Raw genomic sequence first — 18,892 nt, forward strand, 5'->3', positions numbered from 1 at the left:
AAAAGGCTGCCATAAAATGGACATTGTCTGAATGGATAATTTGCAGATTTTTTCTTAGAAGGAGTACATGTAATCCTAATATTGCTGGGAATCTATACCTAATTTAAATAGATTAGTTCTCTTTTTTTAAGGTGACAATGGGAGTTGTGGTTTATTTAAAATAGGAAGGAAAAATTCCAATTTATTTTCTTATGGTTGAAAGAAATATAGTGAAGCCTATATATTGTTGTATATTCATGGTTTGGGAAAAAAGCAGATAAGGGATGAAAAAAATCAAGAATTTCAGAAGCTTTACATCAGAGGTCAGCAGACTATGGCCCAAAGGGTAGATCTGGCTCATAGCTCCAAAAAGAAATACAGTAGCATATCTTTCTGAGCCACGGTAGTCCTAAAAAGGATTTCCATTTTATAACTCTGTCTCAGGCCTGATATAGACGTGCATTATTTGGATCATGTTAAGAGTATGCGTGTATTTATATTGTCTACTATTGACCTCAAGCCATTCCTAAGAGATCTGTAAAGGGCCTGTATAAGAGCACCAACGTGCCTACCGTCCCTGTCCTAATGTCCTTTTGTATTTCTATCCTTTTCATGCATTCAAAATCATGTTTATACTATTATCTGTTATGTTACATATGTCTGACAAAATAAATAAAAACTATTTTATAACATACCTTTGGTTACTTAGATCTCTTCCTCCTCATGGTTCTCTTCTTTCCCAATCTTTTGGTTGGGAACAGATGCATTTCTATTCCCAGGATGTTGTGGATCATGCCCTCATTTTCCTCTTTGGTCAATCTCCCTTTTCCCCCCTAATAGAATATTGATGGTTTCTTCCACAAATCCTTCCAAGTGCCAGTGTATTAGAGATGGTGGTGGTAGAGATGGAAATGGAGATGGAGAAGTAGAAGGAGAGGGAGGGAGGAATGGAGAAGATGAGGGAAAAGAAGGGAGGGAGGGAGGGAGAGGGAGAGAGAGAGAGAGAGAGAGAGAGAGAGAGAGAGAGAGAGAGAGAGAGAGAGAGAGAGAGAGAGAGAGACAGAAGGAGAGAGATGGGCCTATCATCTACCCACAGACATGGCCTCTGGCCCCCTATGCAGAAGAAGGTTGCAACCCGTTTTATGTGGATCAAATTAACAAGTTCTCTATTGTACAGGTATAGTAGTATAGATTTATTGGAGTGTAAGGCTACCAGAAATGGAAAAGGAGGAGATAGCAGCTAGAAAGAAGGATAACAAACTCTAATATTATGCAACTACCACTGTGGTTTTGACATGGATTGGCACGTAGGAATCCTCAGATCATCCATTTCAAATAAATACTATTTTTCCAGTGCCTGAGTTTTATGCAGAGATGCATAGAGTTACTTTCATATCTGGGATTTGGAGGAATGTGAGAAAACTTTGTCATCAGTGGGTCTTATTCTGTATATCAACTAGACATCAGAATAGTTCCATCACGACTGATGTTTAGGAATGCTTTAGGTTTAGGTTTACTGTATTGGATTTATATGCCGCCCCTCTCCGCAAACTCGGGGCGGCTCACAACAATAATAAAAAACAGTACAGTACATAATACCAAATCCAATGCCCACCCATCTAGTTACAATTTAAATTAATAATCTCATAAAAACAGTATATATAAAAAACAGGCACACAGTCAATCAATCAACAAAACAACATGGGCAAGGGGGAGGTGTTTTAGTTCCCCCATGCCTGACGGCAAAGGTGGGTCTTAAGGAGTTTACGAAAGGCAGGGAGGGTGGGGGCAATCCTAATCTCAGGGGGGAGCTGGTTCCAGAGGGTCGGGGCCCCCACAGAGAAGGCTCTTCCCCTGGGTCCCGCCAGACGACATTGTTTAGTCGACGGGATCCGGAGAAGGCCAACTCTGTGGGACCTAACCGGTCGCTGGGATTCGTGCGGCAGGAGGCGGTCCCAAAGATATTCTGGTCCGGTGCCATGAAGGGCTTTATAGGTCATAACCAACACTTTGAATTGTTGAACAAAGCTGTTCAGAAGGGCATTAATTTAAAATCTATTATCATAAACCTATTATTTTCTTTTATAGTAATTTATGATATGGTTTCTGTATTTATTATTAATATATTTATTTTGGTTTATTGTGTTTGTGGATCCGTTTAGAAATTGTCCGATGGATACATTCTTAGAATAGCTTACTTTATTTTGGGACAGGCTATTCAGAACAGTCTTTTAATCATAATGGAACTCCTAATTACTGTTTTTCTTAAGTCAAAACCAATAATCAAATCAAGACATGAGGTGACTGTAACATTTGTAAAAGATAAATATTTTAACTTGATTTAAGAAATGCCAAAAATACCAAAAGCTATTATTATTGTTGCTGAAATAGTTATTACTGTGAAAACAAAGAATATATAAAAGCAGAAAAAGCAAGAAGAGTCATAATGCTGAAACAAAGCACGTCATTGTTTCTTTGATCAGCTGATGAATCTTTTAACGAAGGGTACAAATTTGAAAAATTGACTTCAGTTTGGAAACTGACAGTATTTATTTATTTTATTTGAGTTCTATGCTGCCCAGTCCCGGAGGACTCAGGGTGGCATAGAAGTAACGTTTAAAAGAGGCCCAATTTCATTTGATATAATGAATGAGACAAAAGACTATTTCCATTTTATTTTGCTTGATCAATAGGATTTGAAGAACTGTGAAGATGATATATCACTCCAGGGGCTTTCCAGGTAGATGCTACGTGCTGCCTAGCATGTTCCAAACATGTTTCTATAGCAACTTCCTTTGCTGTCTCTATTAAAATCCCGCAGAAGCATAGGACCAAGAAGAAAGGGCCATGTAATTTAATGGCCCTCAGAACTTATGACTGAAATCTTAATGATTACTTGGAAAACTTTTTGTTCTGAATGTCTTTTAAAAATAAAAAATGGAATAATTAATAGACTAGAATCTGTACTATTTTATTAGCACAGACTGCTCCATGACTAAAAATCTTACGTCTTTTAATGTTGTTATGTTTCCCCCCTGAATTAGATAAACAGTCACAAAATTGCAACTCAGGGTTCATAGTTTTAAAGTCATGAACCTTAAAAGGCCTGCAAAATGTGCACAACTGTATTCATTGTCTAAAATATTTACATGTTAGGATGAGATAAGAACTCAGAGCTAAACTCCAAATTGAATATGCTTTAGCAAGAAATAGTATTGGGAAATAAACTACCTTTGCCACATAATTACCACTGTCATGCAAATGGGGGAAATATGGTTTTAGTCAGCTGTCCATCTTGACAATGAAAGCATGCAATACTTTTGGGGCTCCTTTCTTTTTTCTGACATTAACATTAGAAGCTGGAGAAGAATATTCTGCTAACTGGTAAAGTTCAGTACTTATCCATCGAGTCCCTTCTCCAAAAGTGCTATATCTCAGGACTGCATTTTCAGTCCTGCTACAGTTCATGCTGTGGGTACAAGGATAGGTACTGACTATGATTTATCACTTCTCAAGGACAAGCACAATTTGTCCCTTGGGAATAATTTAGAGAAAAGTTCAGAGAAGATCTTCATAGATAAAAAAAGTTATTAGATGAATGCTTTCTTATCATGGCAGTTAGGAGGCTAAAGTATTTATCCAAGAATTTCTCTTGGAAGCATTTTTATAGATTGGTACTACCGTAGTTTATTTAGTGGTCCTTAGTGACATGTACAATGAATACAAAATAGATTTAGTTAGCCTGTTTTTAGCAAAGAAATATCATAGACAAGTGAGATTTTTGCGGTTATATGAAGCAACTTTTAAGAATGTGATTATTAAACTAAGCTTTTCATTTCACTACTGATAATCAAATGTAAAAATAAATTGAGGTATGTTTTGAAAGGCATAAATAATTTTAATTCTATGATATTATTTATCAGACTTATATACCTGTCTCACAAATGTGACTCTGGATGGCGTACAGTAAGACAGCCAATTAAAACAAAGCAGTTAAGCACAAATATAAATAAGAGTAACTGGAATGGAGAACATCCTACATCCAACGTTAACAATCTTGTGGGCTCGGTCAAGAAATGTACTGGAAGAACCATTTTTTCATGGATTTTCTAAATGCCACTAAGTCAGGGCTAATCTCATCTGTGGGAGAATGATGTTAATAATGCATTATATTAAGCACCATGAAATCGATAGCATGGATTGTCCTTCCAGTTAAATCTGTACAAACTGCATAAGCTTTGGGAAAACTATACTACAGTTGTATAATATTGATACTATATTTGATACTATAATGATAGCTATAGAGCCATGGTAGTACAGAGGTTAGAATGCAAAATTGCCAGCAGTCCTGACCGCCACAAGATTGGCTCAGCCTTCCAGAGCGCTGGTATAGAGCTCTGGTGAGACCACATTTGGAATCCAGTGTTCAGTTCTGGAGACCTCACCTACAAAAAGATATGGATAAAATTGTACATGTCCAAAGACGGGCTACAAAAATGGTGGAAGGTCTTAAGCATAAAACTTATCAGGAAAGACTTAATGAACTCAATCTGTATACTGTAGTCTGGAGGACAGAAGGGAAAGGGGGAACACGATTGAAACATTTAAATATGGTAAAGGGTTAAATAAGGTTCAGGAGGGAAATGCTTTTAATAGGAAAGTGAACACAAGAAGAAGGGGGCACCACCTGAGGTTGGTTGGGGGAAAGATCAGAAGCAACGTGAGAAAATATTATTTTACTGAAAGAGTAGTAGATGCTTGGAACCAACTTCTAGCAGAGGTGGTTGGTAAATCCACAGTAACTGAAATTAAACATGCCTGGGATAAACATATATCCATCCTAAGATAAAATACAGGAAATAGTATAAGGGCAGACTAGATGGACCATGATGTCTTTTTCTTCCATCAATCTTCTGTTTCTATGTTTCCATCCTTCTGGAATTGGTAAGATATAAACTGCTTAGAGAGGGCTGCAAAGCACTGTGAAATGGTATGTATGTATGTATGTATGTATGTATGTATGTATGTATGTATGTATGTATTTAATTTTTATGTCACCCTTCTCCTTAGATTCAGGGCGGCTTACAACATGTTAGCAATAGCACTTTTTCACAGAGCCAGCATATTGCCCCCACAATCTGGGTCCTCATTTTACCCACCTCAGAAGGATGGAAGGCTGAGTCAACCTTGAGCCGGTGACGAGAGTCTAAATCCAAGACCGCCTCCTGCCGCACGAATCCCAGCGACCGATTAGGTCCCATAGAGTGGGCCTTCTCCAGGTCCCATCAACTAAACAATGTCTGTTGGCGGGCCCCAGGGGAAGAGCCTTCTCTGTGGCGGCACCGGCCCTCTGGAACCAACTCCCCCCGGAGATTAGAACTGCCCCTACTCTTCCTGCCTTCCGTAAACTCCTTAAAACCCACCTTTGCCGTCAGGCATGGGGGAACTGAAACATCTCCCCCTGGGCATGTTTAATTTATATATGGCATGCTTGTGTGTACGTCTGTTATTATATGGGGTCTTTTTTAAATCTTTAAATATTTTAAATCTGTCAGATTATTTATGATTTGTTTCCACGTGTTGTGAGCCGCCCTGAGTCTTCGGAGAGGGGCGGCATACAAATCTAAGTAATAAATAAAATAAATGCTATTGCTATGCGCAATATATAGGGAAAGATACAATCACTATAAAATCTAAATGAAACTTCATATATGAATGCTACAGAAATAAACTAATGTAGTTCTGTTGAAATTCTAACATCTGGGAAGTGATTACCAATAAAAGACACAAATGTCTAGGAACTTAGTCAATTTTATATGCATCATAAATGTGTGTTAGTATAATTCTGCTACTCTCTTAATTGCAATCACTTTTGAGTCAGGTGTTCTTGTTTTTATTATCCCGATACTAACTTTTGGGACCATAAGATTTTACTCAATGATGACTTTCTTGCTTTCCTGCCAGGCATCACACCAGATAAACTTTGAAATGCATCCAAAGCAGCAGTGTTTTGGAAGAATGGATTTGAAGTGGACCAGCTCTCTGTTGTTTCAAGGGCTTCCCAGTTTAACATTAGTTTTAAAAATAATCTCCATAACTATGTAACTTACAGTAGATGTTTCAGGCCAGAGACCAGGCAGACATGAGGGTGAAATATGAATTTGGTGACAGTCTAGACAAAAAGCATAAGCTGAAAGGGAGGTAGATGGTTTCTGACGGATGGTCCATCAAAAAGGCAGTGGTTGGCTGAGCAAAAAAACATTCCAAGCAGTGTCTTGTTTGGAAAATTGTAGGCACCTCCCTAGCATTCCCACTCTTATTTGGCAGGGTGAAGACTGTAGCCTGCTCCAGAGGGGGAATCGGAAGTTCACAATCTTTATCCAAAGGATAATTTTCCCAGGCTCTTTCCTCCCACATCTCTTTTCTCTTTTGGAGCTTGGTCAGGCCATTTTTTTTTTTTAAATGAGGCAACATTAAGTTGAGCTCTGCCAAGTGCGGCTTGAAAAGCAAATTTTCTTTATTATTTTAAAAATAATAAAAAATAAAAATAATAAAGAGGCAAAGCCTCTTTCATGAATAGCTGACATAATGCAGCTGAGGTGTCCCGTCAGCTACTCGAAGATTTGTCTTCTTACTACTGCTTCCCTCCATCCACTGAAGATAAAAACTTCAATATTGACAATTGAGGTAGGAAGTGCCCGTTTTATTTATAAACATATCAGACTTGCTCAATTAACTAAGCTAGTACAGTAATTAAAAGAGGGTAGCAGGCATTAACATTTGCCACAGTACATGGAAAGCAATTTTGTTGTAGTAGATAAAGCATCAGGCTAGAAGCTGGGAGACTGTGAATTCTAGTCTCGTCTTAGGCACAAAGCTAGATGGGTGATTTTGAGCCAGTTACTTTCTCTCATCCATATCAGTTCTAGTGGGATGAACAGATATTATTAGGAAAAGGCAGCCCTGCAAATAACCAGGTCCTTTAAAGGTGATAACTAGCACCCTAAATTGCACCCAGAAGAGAACTGGCAGCCAGTTCAGCCTTTTGAAAATACAGTGGTACCTCTACCTAAGAATGCCTCTACTTATGAACTTTTCTAGATAAGAACCAGGTGTTCCAAGATTTTTTTGCCTCTTCTCAAGAACCATTTTCCATTTACAAACCCGAGCCTCCGAAAGTGTAACTGGAAAAGGCAGGGAGAAGCCTCTGTGGGGCCTCTCTAGGAATCTCCTGGGAGGAAACAGGGCCGGAAAAGGCAAGGAGAAGCCTCCGTGGGGCCTCTCTAGGAATCTCCTGGGAGGAAACAGGGCCGGAAAAAGTGGGGAGAAGCCTCCATGGGGCCTCTCTAGGAATCTCTTGGGAGGAAACAGGGCCTCCACTCTCCCTGTGGTTTCCCCAATCGAACACATTATTTGCTTTTACATTGATTCCTTTGGGGAAAATTGCTGCTTCTTACAAACTTTTCTACTTAAGAACCTGGTCATGGAACGAATTAAGTTCATAAGTAGAGGTACCACTGTAGAAGTGTAACCTGGATGAACCAATGGGCACCTCATACTATGTGTGCTTCTGGGTCAGTTACAATTTCTGAGTGGTCTTCAAGGACAGCCCATATAAAATACATTGCAATAATCCAATGGGGAGGTGACTAAGGCATGAGTAACCATGAGCAGGGCCTCCAATCCAGGGAAAGGCACAGTAGGCAGAGAAGACCTGCAGATCAGTGCATCTGTGCAACTTCACCTAGAGTCAAAGATAAGAAGTCAGGCAGGGCTTGGGGGACCGAACCTCTAGAGCTGTTCCATCTTGTCAGGATTGAGCCAAAGACAGTTTATCATGTAGATGTTTTTGTTTTGTTTATTATTAGACTTGGAAGGGACCTTGTAAGTCATCTAGTCCAACCCCCTACTGGTGCAGGAGACTCTATGCCACTCTAGACAAATGGCAGTCCAATCTCTTCTTGAATGTCTCTAGTGTTGGTGCTCTCACAACCTCCACAGGCAAGCCGTTCCACTGGTTGATCATTCTCACTGTCAGAAAGTTCTTTATTTCCAGGGTGAATCTCTCCTTGGTCAGCTTCCAACCGTTGCTCCTTGTCTGGCCTTCTGGTGCACTTTTGCCAAACTTCCGGGTTCGGCGTTCAGGAGGCCGCCAAGAAGCCCCGCTGCCCGGCTGTCATCTTTTGAAACAGCCGGGGGGCTTCTCAGCGGCCTCTCGAACGCCGAACCTGGAAGTTCGGGTTTGGCGTTTGGGTTCAGGAGAACGCTGAAAAGCCCCCCGGCTGTTTGAAAAGGTGACAGCTGAGTGGCGGGGCTTCTCAGCAGCCTCCCGAACCTGAACTTTTGTCAAACTTACGGGTTCGGCGTTTGGGAGGCCGCCGAGAAGCCCCGCTGCCCGGCTGTCGTCTTTTGAAACAGCCGGGGGGCTTCTCAGCGGCCTCCCGAATGCCGAACCCGGAAGTTCGGGTTTGGCGTTTGGGTTCAGGCGGACGCCGAGAAGCCCCCCGGCTGTTTCAAAAAGCGACAGCTGGGCGGCGGGGCTTCTCAGCGGCAGGAGCGGGTTCGTAAGACGGAAAACGTTCGTAAGAAGAGGCAAAAAAATTCTGAACCCCGGGTTCGTATCTCGGGTTGTTTGTATGGTGAGGCGTTCGTATCATGAGGTACCACTGTATTTGTTTCGTTTACAGTCTTGATTTATCAATGTTCTGAAAAAGTTTTTCCTCCATTAATGTTGCTTCTCATTTGCTTCCTGATGATGGTTAGATGCTGGCAACAAACATTAGTGGGTTTTAAAAACCTGTTGCTACTGGTTTGTGCATGCGCTTGAGCGTGCACTGCTTCTACACATGCTCAGAAGAGTCCCGGGCAAGTGGGCGGAGCCTCCTGCTGCCACTGCTATGGTTCGCCAAACCAAGCTGAACTGGGAGCAAGCCATTACTGTCAACAATTAAGTAGAAAGCATTATCGCAGCTATCTTTAAAAATACCTATGAAAATTACCTTTCTTTGTACACAATTTATATTTAAATGGAATGACTGATTTTTTTTTAAAGGAAACTGCATCTCCTTCCTTGATAAAATATAATTAAAATTTCATTAAATTCCACTTTGAATTCGATTATGTGAATGGTTTGGGTTGCTTGCTAACAAAAATAGGTAATGTTCAATTGTGGATTAGATGAGGCTTTGATTTTGCTGCTTCAAGTTTAACAAAGGAGAAACAGTGGATCTGACAGTTGTTTGGCAGGAACTGGGTAAAAAAAGTTGGGCTTGTATGTAGTTTTCTTCTTATAAAGGAAGCAGCTGCTCTGTTCACCAGCTGTAATTTGTGAATGGCCTTTAATGGCAGTCCCAAAGAGGATATCCCAGGGAGAGTATGTGGTGGAAATTAAATGGGGGGGGGGGGGGGGACACACACAGATCATTATTGTAGGTTGAATTGGAGGCACTGGTCAGCTCAACTTTCAGGAAATAATAGTGTGTCACTGAAGTATTCAAAAGAGTACCATTGATTTCATTGAGTAAATTATTATCTTAACACCAGACTTACAGTATAGTGATCAGTATTGTTTATGTATTCAGTATTATGGTATCTAATATAGATTCTTGAACACTCATTTTGATATGGAATTCAGAAAGCACACATTTGCCACAAGAATAGCTTTGTATTAAGATATCTATAGTTCATTTTCTAGGAACTACCTGAACATTTGCATATTGAATATTTCTATTATTTATTGGAATTATTGTCCAGGGTTGTCAGGTTTCTTTGGATTAAGCATATCCACTTGTAATACTCTTTTTAAAACTCCCATAGTTCTCTGGTTATTAGTTCAAAACCCATTGACCAGTCTAGGTTTGAATTATATTTTAATACTCTTGGCATCACCAAAGCATAATTAACATTGAAACTACTGTAATCCTTTTACTATGTTAATGCTCCTTTTCTTCAGAGTTGGAACCACATAAGACACCAAGGAAAATGAATTGTTCTGTAAACTAATGGAGGCTTTGTAACTCACTCTCTGCTGTTTCTTTGTCTTGCTTTTGCTTTTCGGGAATTGAAGCACTAATTTTACCCTTAGAATAATAATATCTCATCACAATTCAAAACACAGTAGTATGATATTCAATACTTATGAATTCTTGCTTTGGGGGGACTACAAATTTAAGAAGGCATTGCCATTATTAGAAAAGGAGGTAACTAATTTTGCATAATTAAACAAATGTAAAATATCCACAAAGAGGGAAATTATTATTGGAGTAGGGGAGACCTTTGTAGATATTACTAGATTTATTTTAGGAGCTAGATGAAGATACTGTTCATGGTAGTTTGAATAGACATACATAATAGATATTTTTAAAGCCTCAAATCTGATAGGAAGAACTGGATGAGGATTAAGATGACTCACAGGAATATTGTATTTATTTCATTTCTCATATGTGAGCAACACACAGGAATGATGGGGAGATGTTGCATTTTATACCGGAAAGATTGCTGCAATTTCTCAAGAAATTACTGAACATAGATTGGGTGGAACGAATTATAAATGTTTGCTGCTCCTAATTCCTCTATTGCTGTTTTTCTGTTAAAAGTATCTGTGATCTCATTGTATATGGTGATATTTGTAAACATTTGTTTTTTCTATAGGATCCTGGAGCATCCAAGTAGAGAGAGGAGGCAGAATAGTAGTGCTGCGAAGTCTACTCTGGCCTGGACTCACATTCTATCATCTTCCTAATACTAAACAGCATGGTTATATCTATTTTGGCAATGGAGAGAAGAACATTGACTTACCTTTCATGTTGTGAAGATCACAAACACAAGAAAATTAAGGAAGTTATGTCCTAATGTTGCAATGATTTTGTACTTATAATGTCTATATTTTTGATTTAATAAATCAATGTGAAATCCGGCTACCTCCTTGTGATCCATATTTTAAAAACAAAGTTCAGTTTCTGAGAGTAGTTGAAATCGTTTCACACCCATTTGCATTGTTCAGGTGACTTTGAGGGCAAAGATAAATCTCCAGTTGGCCTCAATGACTCTCAGAAAGACCAGACAACTGCAAGGAATATAAATCCTTCCACTCTCCACCATTCAGTCAGATCTGAAGAAGTTTCTTGGATGAGAAGCGAAATGTCTTCAAGGAAAAACAAGGAAGTTCAGTTGCCTTTTGAAAAAGCTCCTTTGGGACAACCATGACCTGGATAATTGAGAATCTCTATAGACATTTACAATAGTGCATGTACACACAACATATCGAAGATCTGAACAGAGAGTTGGGAGTGGAAAAGTATACGGGTTAGGGGTATATACAAAAAGAATATGGGACTCCTGCGGAATAGTTCCAAAAAACCTAAGTGCAATCCTTAGCTGCATCCATAAAATAGAGAGGCAAAATAGATTTGCCAGACAACACTGAGGATATTGCACCCAATTTTTGACGTATATATTTAGGAATAACAATGTAGTGTGTTTCCAGTGGACAGTAACTAGATAATGAAGGATCTGTAAGGAAGGAAAATCTTAGATGAGATGAAAAACAATTACCGTATTTTTCACACTATAAAACACCCCTCAAGACATATTTATTTGATTTTTATGCCGCCCTTCTCCTGACTCAGGGCAGCTTACAACATGTTAGCAATAGCACTTTTTAACAGAGCCAGCACATTGCCCTCACAATCCGGGTTCTCGTTTTACCCACCTCGGAAGGATGGTAGGCTGAGTCAACCTTGAGCTGGTGATGAGATTTGAACCACTGACCTACAGATCTACATTCAGCTTCAGTGGCCTGCAGTACAGCACTCTACCTGCTACGCCACCCTGGTTCTATATCTAGGTTTAGAGGAACAAAACAAGAAAAACAAAAGGAATGTTGTTGTGAGTGGTCCACAACCAGGTAAGTTAGTCACAGATTCTGAGGAGGATGAATCGGGGCTGTCTTGGTACCCTACACCAGTGTTCTGGACAACTGAGTCAGATAGTGAGAGTGAGGGAGAGTTGGAACCTAAGAAACCTCTAGAGACTGTAGAAACCCCAATGATGGTAATATCTTGAGTCAGAGGAGAAGAAACATATGGGAGATCAGGAGCCCCTATTAGATGCCCGGATCAGAAGATCAAAAAGCAGACAGGAATATTTTTACGGGAAAAAGTTCAGAAAGTGAGCCTATGAAAGAAAGTCTAGCCAGCTATATCTCTAGGAAATAGTTGATCACACCCAGATAGTATATAAAGGAAGATTTCTGGGTAAAGGGGTGTGGTGTTCCAATGTTTGTAATGGTGGCAGTCCTAGATTTGGGGTTCCAGAAATGCCTTGCTGGCAACCTGCTATTATTCTTCTAACTTCATCAGGCAGAGATGCAGCTGTTTGAGCAAAACCTGGAGAATCGTATGTGTGATTGAAAAAACATGATCTCACTGAGGAATGTGTTAATTAGCGTTGATTCTCGGTATCTGCCTGGACTTTTATCTCTTAGCCAATTTGACAGGGAAAGCTGCCAAAATGGACTGAAGGGCTTGAATTTGCTTGTATAAAATCTTGCTTTTTATATAAAAGTGTTTGATTCGAAATCTCAGCGCGTGGATACTTCCTTTGTTCCGATCTGTGTAGGTCAGAGTTGAACAAATGTGGAACACCATCTCACTGTGAATACTGAGTACCGAATATGGAGCAGCAGTAGTGAAAACAAGAGGTGGAGCATGAGAGAACCAGAGATAGTGAGCCTATTGACTCCTGCACTCTGGTGGGGTTCAGCACTGTAAAAGGACCTCACCGCTGTTGCCCAGTTGCGATATTTGCTCTATAAGACACACAGCCATATCCACCCACTCTTGAGGGGGGGAAGTATGTCTTACGGAGCGCAAAATATGGTATTTAAATTACAAAGAAGCAGATTGTGATTGGACAGGAAAATTTAATGTTATGCTATTCAACAATAGACTACTTAAAGAGATAGTGGACATAATTCTGGAGATATTTTAGCATTGGTGATTCTTGTATTGGGCAGGGATCTGGACTGTATGATTTTTTTTTTTTAAAAAGAACTCTTCCAAATCTTATTATATGATTGTATTCTTCAGCTATTCATTTAGGGTAGTATAGGATGCAAAGCATACCGGCTATTGAAATACAGTGGTACCTCTACTTAAGAACTTAATTCGTTCTATGACCAGGTTCTTAAGTAGAAATGTTCTTAAGAAGAAGCAATTTTTCCCATAGAAATTGTTGTGATTCAGCCTGAGGCTCCTCAGGGACCGGCTGGAGCTCTGCCGGATCCATGCCCAGAGGAGGAGGACAGTGACCAGGAGGGGGAGGACCAGGCAGACGGGGGAGAGGAACGTCAGGAGGAGGAGGGAGAGCAGCCTGAGACCCCCGGGGGGGCCCCTCTCCCCAGCTAGTAGCCTGGATTCATTGGATGAAGACGCACAGGCTATAATAGACATGCGGCAGAGACGTGCAGCTCAAAGGGGTCAATTAGAAAGATATTTCCATCCCTGAATTGGCAACAGCTGGGTTTGGGTGTGGTTCTCCTCAGCAGGGTTGAAAAGGCAGGCCCGCCCTTACAGTCTCGTGGAGAGTTATCAACTGGGAGTCCTGTGACCTTGCTTCGATTCTTGGCGTCTCTGATCTTGGCTTGTGGCCTAGAAGCCTGGAAGACTTGGGGGAGGCGTGGGTTTTATTATCTCCAGAGTTGTTTTTGCCAGCAAGAATCCTGTTTTATTGCCTGGCCGTCGTGAAACCTCTGTGAAACTGCATCGTGTTCCTGTCTGTAAGAACAGTTTTTGTTACCTGTGTTTGCTTTCCAGTATATAAACTGCCTTTGCTTTTTACCAGTGTGTCTGGATACTCTTTTTGGTTGGTGTTGGCGTCTGGGGGGACTCAGACAGAACAGAAATCAATGTAAAACAATGCGTGCAAACCCATTAGGAAAAAAATAAAATCCTGGAATTTGGGTGGGAGGAGGAGGAGGAAGAAGAGGAGGAGGATAGTCACTGCCGAAGGAAGAAGGTGAGGTGAATAAAAAAAAATCCAAAACTTTTAAGGGGGACTCTGAGGCGGCGAGGAGGAGCACGCACCGGGCTTTCGTGCCACTCTCAAATTTCCTGGGAAATTTTTCCGGGCTCGGGTTCTTAAGTAGAAAATGGTTCTTAAGAAGAGGCGTTCTTATGTAGAGGTACCACTGTAACTGAAAAAAAGTTCATGACAAAAAATTCATCTCAAGTGTTTAATTGGAATATACACAAAAATGAAATATGCCTCCATAGAGGCGACAATTTGGTGGTTCAACTGGCCTTCCCAGGCTCCAGCAAAACAACATCAACAACTGCAACCATTTTGTTTCTTCCAGACTCTACAAAACATTGATGATGCACACAGGATGGTTTGAATGACCACTGTCTACTTCAAGCCGCACACTTCTTCAGTGGTTAAAACGAAGGGGCTTTGATCCATAGGTAATATTATCTTTAAGTAGTGGGTGAGATATAGGCATAGGAACTTTGCACCATTTTCTGCCCTTGTTGTAAATGGGTCTCACAGAGTCGCTAGGGTATCTGGTATGGTACCTGTGAAGAGAAGCAGAAAACCATGCCATGAATAAAACGGGCAATCACAAAAGATGTTTAAAATGCAATAAATACTTATAAACGCCATCCTCATTTTTATCAGCACAAAAATGGCATGTAGGGCCCCCATGTGCCTCTGTGACATAATCTCTTAAGCATTTTAATTGTGGAATGTACATCTTTAGTTATAATAGCAGGAATAATTAATTAAAATGCTCCTGCCCCATGGTACTTTAAATTGGTAGGAATCAGGTAAGAAATAAGAAACTGTTCTGTTTTAATTTCCTCTTAAGTATTGTTCTGAAATCCAGTCAATGGCCATTATCTTCTCATTCATTTCATTGTTTCAAATTAAAACCAGGCCCATATTGGTCCTTCAGCAAGGTCCAATTCCGACTGGCTACATCTGGGTGTCAGGTTTATTATTTATTTATTGGATTTATATGCTGCCCCTCTCGGAGGACTCAGAGCACTTTACAACATATAAAACAAACAATACAAAATTACCTAAATCCAATTATTTAAAACTAAAAACTAACAATCTAAAAACCAATTTATTAAAAAACCAGTCACTCTCATTTTGACAGACCAAACATGCATTCCATTCATCGGCAGGGGCTGATGTGTGGTGTCCCCAAGCCTGTCGGCACAAGTGAGTCTTTAGACTCTTGTGGAAGGCAAGGAGGGTGAGGGCAGTATGAGCTGATTCCAGGTCCTGTCTAGTTGACAGGACCTGGAGAAGGCTGACTGTGGGACCTAACCGGTCGCTGGCGTTCATACAGAAGAAGGCAGTCCCATAAGTAATCTGGTCCAAAACCATGTAGGGCTTTATAGGTAATAACCAACATTTTGAATTGCATTCAGCAGCCGATCGTCAGCCAATGCAGCCTGCGGAGTGCTGGAGAAACATGGGCATACCTAGGAAGGCCTATGACTGCTTGTGCAGTTGCATTCTGCATGATCTGTAGTTTCAGAACGCTCTTCAAAGGTAGCCCCATGTAAAGAGCATTGCAGTAGTCAAACCTCGAGGTGATAAGGGCATGAGTGACTGAGTAGAGACTCCCTGTCCAGATAGGGCCGCAACTGGCACACCAGGCGAACATGGCCGACCGCCCCCTCGCCACAGCTGAAAGATGATGGTCCAAGGTCAGCTGTGGATCGAGAAGGACACCCAAGTTGTGGACTCTCTCTGAGGGGGGCAAAAGTCCCCCCCAAATGATGGACGGACAGATGGAATTATCCTTGGGAGGCAAAACCCACAGCCATTCTGTCTTGTCAGAGTTGAGTCTGAGCTTGTTAACGCCCATCCAGATACCGACACATTACTTCCACTCTTCACTGAGTGGACACGGGGTGAAGATGTATAGCTAAGCATCATCAGCGTACTGATGGTAACTCACCCCGTGCCCTCAGATGATCTCACCCAGCTGTTTCATGTAGATATTAAATAGCAGTGGGGAGAGGACTGACCCCTGAGGAACTCCACAAGGGAGGGACCTATGGGTCGACCTCTGACCCCCCGCTAATACCGACTGTGACCAACCGGAGAGGTAGGAGGTGAACCACTGTAGGACAGTGCCTCCCACTCCTAACCCCTCCAGCTGGCGCAGAAGGATACCATGGTCGATGGTATCGAAAGCTGCTGAGGTCAAGAAGCACCAGGCTAGAGGAAGGACCCTTAGCCCAGGCCCACCAGAGATCATCCATCAGTGCGACCAAAGCAGTTTCCATGCTGTAGTTGGGCCTGAATCCTGACTGTTGAGGGCCCAGATAATCGACTTCATCCAAGGACCATTGGAACTGGAGCGACACCACCATCCCAACAACTTTGCAAGGTTATTGCAATGCACTTGCCAACTTCAGTCTTATTAGAATAGAATAGCATTTTATCGGCCAAGTGTGATTAGACACACAAGTAATTTGTCTCAGTGTACATAAAAGGAAGGATACATTTGTCAAGAATCATTAAATCATGGCAATTAATGATTGTCACAGGGTACAAATAAGCAATCAGTAAACAATATAAATCGTAAGTTCATCAAGAATCATAATACACTTAATGATAGTCTGGGTACAAATAAGCAATCAAATCACATTAGGAATCGGTCAATATAAATTGTAGGACACAAGCAACAAAGTCTATTATTTCTATTCTCATTGTTCCTATTGCCCATCTCCTCCCACTTATGACTAAATGATTGTAACTTGTTGCTTGTATGCTTATGATTTATATTGTTTCCTGATTGTTTATTTGTACCCTGTGACAATCATTCTCATGATTAATGATTCTTGACCAATATATCTTTCCTTTTGTGTACACTGAGATCATATGCATCAAAGACAAATTCCTTTTGTGTCCAATCACACTTAGCCAATGAAGAATTATATTATGTTCTGTTCTGCTCTATAGTAAGTGGATTGATTCTGAAGGCAAGATTAACCAGAAATATGTCCATTTAGAATCATCACGGCATTTTGCTCTCAAGGGTTTTTTCACCCCTGCAGAATTTTCAGTTCAGTTTAACAAAATATTCTTGATAAGTGCAACAGTGCAGACAAGGAAGTGATCAATAAAGTTGCACATATGACTCTCCGGTGAGGGATAATATGCATACATGAAATGTGAACTGCTTTTGATGGAGCTGTGTAAAACTGATTTGTATCTTTGCCCATTTAGGATGTGCAAAATGGTAATAAAATCCCAGTAGACTCAAGCTGTTTTGAACATATAAAAATGTTCCCATTGCTCCAACACTTTTCAAAACAAAAGATTCCAGAGAAGGTTTTGCTCCCTGGTGCTGTCAAATAAAGGAAATAAAGCTGTCAAGTAAATAATAGCTTAAGTTGTAAGGACACTGAAATAGCTACAATGTTCAGAAATGTAAAAAAATAGACAAGGAATTGAAGAAATAATTTTTTCATGTTGAAAATATTAGTTATTCAATAACCATGCTATGGCCTTTGTAGTAAAAATAAGGCATATTAAATCTTTCATTATCTTCAAGAGATGTATTCTCTACATAAGCTTTCCTTATTATATTTTCATATAAGACTATGAATTTGTAACGCATGGCATCAGATTAACTTCCCTATTACAGCACATGCACACACCACAGTATTATTTTTATGACGTAATTTACCAGGTGCTGATCTCCTCCATATAGTCTAGACATAATTTTATTGCAGCTTTGGGAAACAGATGTTGGATATATGACATATAATAAAATCTAAAAATTATACAACTGGGATAACAACAGATAAAGTTCTTAAATTACTTTTAAAGAATAGATAGATAGATAGATAGATAGATAGATAGATAGACAGACAGACAGACAGACAGACAGATAGGCAGGCAGGCAGGCAGGCAGACAGACAGATGATAGATAGATGGACCTTTATTCACATTTTTTTTAATGTGGACACACTGGCACACATTAAAAATGAAATTCTGTTGCCTGATCTCAAAAGTGTACACATACATAACACACATGTACATATATAAATAAAACTAATCCTAGAATAGTGCAATGATGACACAGAAAAACTCCTGTACAGTAAATATGGGACACTGGCAGAGGGAGATAGGGAAGGCTAGAAAAATAACAGGTAGGACAATGTTGAATCTGGGATGAATGCTGTACTGCTTTGATGCACAACCCTTTTCTCTTTGTATAACCTATAACGTTCAGCTGAGTCCAGTGTTTTCTCGGACTGGATTAGGCTTTCAGTGAGATAGAATAGAATAGAATAGAATTCTTTATGGGCCAAATGTGATTGTACACACAAGGAATTTCTCATTGGTGCATATGCTCTGTGTATACATAAAAGAAAAGATAGGTTCATCAAGAATCATGGGGTACAACTTAATGATAGCCATAAGGTACAAATAAGCAATCAGAAAACAATGAATATTAATATAAATCATAACGATACAAGCAACTAGTTAAAGTCATACCAGTCATAAGTGGGAGGAGGTGGATGATAGGAATGATGAGTAGATTTAATAGTAATGCTGCCTTAGTAGTTTAGCAATAGTGAGGGAATTAATTGTTTAGCACAGTGATCTGTGAAACAAACATTTATGTTGTGATTTGATGAAGGACATTATTTTATTTATTTATTAAATTTATTCCACCGTGTCACTGTCAAGCAACTCTGGGTGGTTTCCAAACATCATTAAAAAAACCCTCTCATTTCAGGCCCTTGGATGATAGTTGGTATATTTAATCTTTTTCAAATATTACCCATCTCCAGCGGTGGGCTGTTCCCGGTTCTGCCAACCAGTAGCAGCAACGGGGGGACACTCCACCCACCAGGGAGATTTCTGCACAGAAATGTTG

General features: G+C 40.2%; 2 protein-coding genes across 2 annotated transcripts in view; one reads left to right on the top strand and one right to left on the bottom strand.

Annotated features, from left to right (window-relative positions):
* Positions 1-10,895, top strand: part of RSPH9 (radial spoke head component 9) — a 29,464-nt gene extending 18,569 nt beyond the window's left edge. Inside the window, exon 5 of the mRNA XM_070740834.1 lies at positions 10,630-10,895. Coding sequence (XP_070596935.1) covers positions 10,630-10,790 — 161 coding nt within the window. The 3' untranslated portion in view covers positions 10,791-10,895. The remainder of the gene's footprint in view (positions 1-10,629) is intronic.
* A 3,303-nt stretch (positions 10,896-14,198) lies between these two features.
* Positions 14,199-18,892, bottom strand: part of MRPS18A (mitochondrial ribosomal protein S18A) — a 39,008-nt gene continuing 34,314 nt past the window's right edge. The window contains exon 6 of the mRNA XM_070734199.1: positions 14,199-14,552. Coding sequence (XP_070590300.1) covers positions 14,408-14,552 — 145 coding nt within the window. The 3' untranslated portion in view covers positions 14,199-14,407. The remainder of the gene's footprint in view (positions 14,553-18,892) is intronic.

Source organism: Erythrolamprus reginae, chromosome 1 (genome assembly GCF_031021105.1).
Source record: "Erythrolamprus reginae isolate rEryReg1 chromosome 1, rEryReg1.hap1, whole genome shotgun sequence".
NCBI lineage: Eukaryota > Metazoa > Chordata > Lepidosauria > Squamata > Dipsadidae > Erythrolamprus > Erythrolamprus reginae.